The following is a 5253-nucleotide window of genomic DNA, read 5'->3' on the forward strand; positions in this document are numbered from 1 at the left end:
GAGGGTCGTTGTGCATGGGATGTGCAGATCTGCATAGGAAAAAAAAACCTGTTTCCTGGTAGCCGTGTAGGGTTCGCAGCCTTACTGCTCGTTTCTAGGAAGGTGGTGTGGCCAGCACGTAAGGACCTCACCTTTTTTATGCGGACGTTCACTGTCGACTTGACTTTTACTGCGGTTAAAAAAGAGTATTTATTTCCCTTTTTATTTAGTTTACAATACCGGAAAGGGTTTTACTATGTTTAGTGCCTGAGACTGCTCAGGCTGTTAGACAGTTCTGTTCTATCGTGGCTGTAGGTACTTCGCTAATTCTCAACAACGATATAAGCGTGCACTTTTATGAAAGTTTTTATTTAGTGATTTATCTTCTGTTTTATTTGGTCATTTTTTAAGACACGATAACTACAGAGCATAGGGTACTGTTTTTTGTATATTTTTTTCCTTGGTGTACGTTCTACCTGGTAGTATCTGACATAGGGGTGGTTTCTAACCTGGAGGCCTGTTCCAACAACCATTTCTAACTGTCCGGATATGTATACAACATGTACAGTCGAAGTTTTGTGAGACAGGTCCGTATTACTCATGTTCGGTACAGTTCTTGACAGCCAGAAGTGGCTATTGGAACAGATCTTATTCTAACCAGTGTAGGAGGATCAAGTTTTCATTCCGTTGGACCGCTTTAAAATAAAAGTCAACCAGCCCAGTGCTACCCCAAACTGTAGAAAAACTACTTCTTAGTAACCAATTAATGGTTAATAATAGTTTTACTTGCATTTACTAATAACTGGTGACAAATGAATGAGGCTGCGGATAAAGCGGCTAAAGTGGCTGCTACAATGAACCTTCCACCACTCCAACTTTACGAGCCGAAAGACATAAATGCATTTTTAAGGAACAGATTCCGAAAAAGTTGGGATTCAATGTGAGCTGACGTACCACTCACCAATAAACTAAGAAATGTTAAAAAAAAAACAGGAAAAGGGCCATAAGGAGAAACAGACGAGAAGAAGAGGTTGTTGCAAGAGTAAGAATAGGACATTTCAAATTAACACACCTCCATTTAATCACAAAAGAGGACAAGCCTATATGCCAAACCTGTCAGTCCCCATCCATTATCGATAAAGCATATAATTGAAGAATGCCCATCATTTCGTCAAGCCTTCAAAAATAATAAAATTCCTCGTACAAGAGAATTGGCCCTTAAAGACTCAGTAGAATCCATAGACAAAATAATAAAATTTCTGAAAGAAACTCAACTTTATACTAAAATATAATCCACCGATATCGACCAGTGTAAAAAGGAAATATTCTACATTCAACTATCAAATGTCAAAGAAAGGGTGTAATATCCTAGATGTTGATCGCCCTGAATAAAAGTATGATCTAATCTAACCTATAAATGGTGTTAATGCCATATTTATTATTAATTTTTAAATATTTGTTAATAGACTTAGTTTTTATTATTTAAATGCATTTTTATTTTTTATTTTTGTTAGAAGTGTGTTTTAATTTAAAAGAAGCTTTATTTATTACTTGTGTTGTAATATTTATATGCTGGAATAACGGCTCATAAGGAATAATTGAACATTATATTAAAAAGACAACTTTTTACGGATTATAATCAGTCACCTTTGTGTTGTTCACCAGACCCTTTCTGCGTTAATTCTTATTTGAGAGACGTATAAACGTGGGCCCACCAACGTTTGAAGAATTGTACTTGAAAACATCAATTTATTTTAGCAAATATCATGAAAAATACTACTCCTACTAAGATATACATTATAGTCTATTAAGCTAGCTTTAATATGAGTGCTAATAGACATCTGTACATTGAATGGTTTTTCAGATAAATATTTCTAAATATAATTTTAATTAATACTGATCTTACAGTTCATATATATGAAATGTTGGTTTTTAAAAAGCTATGTCTCGAGAACTATTGAACGTAAATTTCTCTAAATTAAAAAAGATGGTCAGGGTTGTGGTAAAAAAAAAAAAAAAAAAATAGTTTAAGACTATTTTAATGTCGGACGTTTCGCCCACTTTCCAGGACTTCATCAGGGCTAAAAAGATACAAAAAAAAAAGAACTTATTTCACTTATCATTATCATCACCTATATTGTTAACATTCTATCACAATTTTTCACTTATTTCTATACTTTGTTACTTACCTTTAATCTTTTTATGTACTTCTTTTTACATCTCACCTTGTACTTTTATTTTATTTTGTAAACTTTCACTTCCGATTTTTAAATTATCTTATTTCACTTTATATGTATGTCATCTTTACTATTACTATTATCAGTATAGATAAATGATTATTTTCACGATATATAAAAACTACAGATGTTATCATTGATTAATTTATGTTCCTTCCTTTTATTTATATGTAATTTCTTATCACTTTATTTTTACATAATATTTATCATAGTTTAAATTACCTTATTGTATCTTATTGTTGTAATATTCTCAGTTTTTTTTTTTTTTTTTTTTTTTTATCTTTTTAGCCCTGCAAAATGGGGCGAAACGTCAGACATTAAAATAGTTTTAAACCAGTTGTTCTTTTTTTGACCGTAACCCTGGCCATCTTACATTTAATTCTTTACGGTCAACTATATATACATATATGTAAATAGCTCTATTGTCTAGTGGTCTTATTTTTGTAAATTTACTCAACTTTAAATGATATTTTTAGTGTTGTTGGTAGTTTTTGTAACTCCGAATGAAAATTAATTTTTTTTTTACATTTTGAAACAGCCACAATTTCTTATTTCTCCCTACCATCATGAATTTTGACTAGTAATTATACATAGTTTCAAAAATTGCGGTGAAATAACTAACTTTGTTCTCCCCGGCTCTTGTTCTATTAGGATCCACTCGCATTAGACGGAACCACTGCCTAACCGCGTAAGTCTCTCTGTCTTTTTTTAATTCTTCTTTTTTTTTTTCTACTCTCCATATCTTTTCTCCCTTGTTCCTTCTTATTCACGTTTCCTAACACTGTATTTATTTTAGCTAATTATTTCTAACTTATCTATATTACTGTGCATATTTTACCCATTTTAATATATATTCTGTTTTCTTTCTTGCCAATTGTATCATTCGAATAGTCTGACACGGCTTAAAGTACCTTTTGGACTGATTTTTTTCTATATATAATTTTCTCAGTTGGCTTAAAGAGTTGTAATTACGTTGCATACATTTATCCTTATTAATTTAATGTCCTCGAAAATATTTAGATCTTGCCCTATGACCTCGTGGTTCCTTATCTTGTGGTAATTAAATTGGTTTTTGTTTCAAATTAATCAGAACGGCTTATGAAATATCAATCTGAAAAGATACATAAATTTCCTTTCTATTGTTATCAGAGTTAGAGATAGTGGTGGAGATAGTGTACTGATATGGGGGAGAGCCTGTTTGCCCTGGGCCAATATCGTAGCAGTTATCAGTTAGTAATTGCTATATCAGATACACTCATCGCTTACCTTTTTGTTTGAGGTCATATCCAAACCTTTGCCACTTGTCGCAAATCCAAAACATCTGCACAAATAGCAGGGAGGCAAACATGACAAATGTCAGACTTGTGTCGGCTATTGCTTTCGATTATTATTATTGTAAATATATACTGTTATTTTTTGATACTCTATTTTTATTATTAAAACAAAATAAATGAAAAGAAAAGTAATCATTGCACAAGAATATGGTACCTGACTTAAAGTCATTTTTTTTGTTTTTTAATAATTTATTTATTGTTATTTTCAACTGTTACAACTTTGCTGTAGGTGACATAGTGACATGATACAAACATGGAGAATCTACTCATTGATAGAACTCCAATAACATTTCTAGAAGAGATCTCAAGGCCATCTTCTTTTCAGACGTCTAGGACGATTATTAGGTAATGAAGGAGAAGCCAGGTTACAAAAAAAGTGGATTTGGATGGTTGGGAAGTTTATCATAGAAGGATTGGTGTCTGGCTCTGGCCAAATCGGCAAAATATGGGACATTGAGGTCCTAATGGATGACTTGATTTGTGACGTAATAAGGAGCATTAAGGATTTTACGAAGGATTTTGGACTGTAAGGACTGGATTCGAGAGGAATTAGATGGTTTAGTGGAGCCCCATAGCTCAACTCCGTATGTCCAGATAGGCCTTATAATAGTCATTTAGATCAGTCTTTTGTAAGTTTGGACCGTTTGTCTTTTATTTTGTGACAAAGTAGGAGCATTAAGGATTTTGGACAGTTAGGTTGGATTCGGGAGGAATTTGATGGTTTAGTGGAGCCCCATAGCTCATCTCCGTATGTCCAGATTGGCCACATAAAATCAGGAATTATATTTTCCAACGAATGTTTTTATCAGATAAATATTAATTTAATTACCTACCCGTTTAGATTAAAAATGTAAAAAGTCATTTTGTTCTCATAGAAATTATCTTTTATAAAACAATAATTATTTAATGATTTATAGTTTAACTTTTTTATTTTTTTTGACTCCATAGAAACAAATTCTTTATTACAAAATAGTGGTATATTTGAATGTGTGTTGAAATTAATATTAAATCTGTACCAGTACTGTTACTAGACTAACGGTTGTGCAAGAAGGTGATTAATGAGAATTACGCTAGACCACTAGATTTTTACCCAATTGAGAGTACCCACTTTATGAGGCTGGGTGGACCCCAAATATCTCCCGAAACACAGGAGCCTTATATTGTGTGTTTACACTAAAAATTTCGAATGTTTTTAGTAAGTTAAGTATTATTCAGCTCAATAAGAAAGGGAAAAAAAAAATTAATCGACATATATATATGATATATATATATATTTATTTTTTTTTTTTTATGATGTTTATACATAGCATCCTTAGCGGTGATAGTTCATTCTATGTTTTAAATCTTGAACCTAATTTATGTATATATAAATCAAGTGTAATCTGGATGATTTTATCGAGTGCTTAGGCATAATTCAGGTTCGAGATCTCTGCAAGATTTGTTGGAGAAGGTCCTTGGAGCACAATGGAGCTTCAAAGGACCCCTGATCCTGGAACTAGGACCCTCGAGGATATTGTTAGGACAGGTCGAGGATCGAGGGTCCCGTTTCTTCCTACTACCTTTCTTGGAAGTGGTTTTTTTCTGTTTGAGTTGAGTTATAACACATGTTTAGCTAATATTTTTTTTTTTTTAATTATTTATTTAAGGTAATTTACAAATGTACAGAATAATACAATAGGTAAATATGTAGTATGTTTCATATA

At 32.2% G+C, this 5253-nt stretch overlaps 1 protein-coding gene across 1 annotated transcript in view; it reads left to right on the forward strand.

Moving 5' to 3' along the window:
• Nucleotides 1-791: 791 nt before the first annotated feature.
• Nucleotides 792-5253, forward strand: part of LOC106683499 (AE binding protein 2 jing) — an 81676-nt gene continuing 77214 nt past the window's right edge. The window contains exon 1 of the mRNA XM_067052335.1: nucleotides 792-919. Within this exon, the coding sequence (XP_066908436.1) occupies nucleotides 792-919 (128 nt within the window). The remainder of the gene's footprint in view (nucleotides 920-5253) is intronic.

Source organism: Halyomorpha halys, unplaced genomic scaffold (genome assembly GCF_000696795.3).
Source record: "Halyomorpha halys isolate HHAL.00 unplaced genomic scaffold, Hhal_1.1 Scaffold3.1, whole genome shotgun sequence".
NCBI lineage: Eukaryota > Metazoa > Arthropoda > Insecta > Hemiptera > Pentatomidae > Halyomorpha > Halyomorpha halys.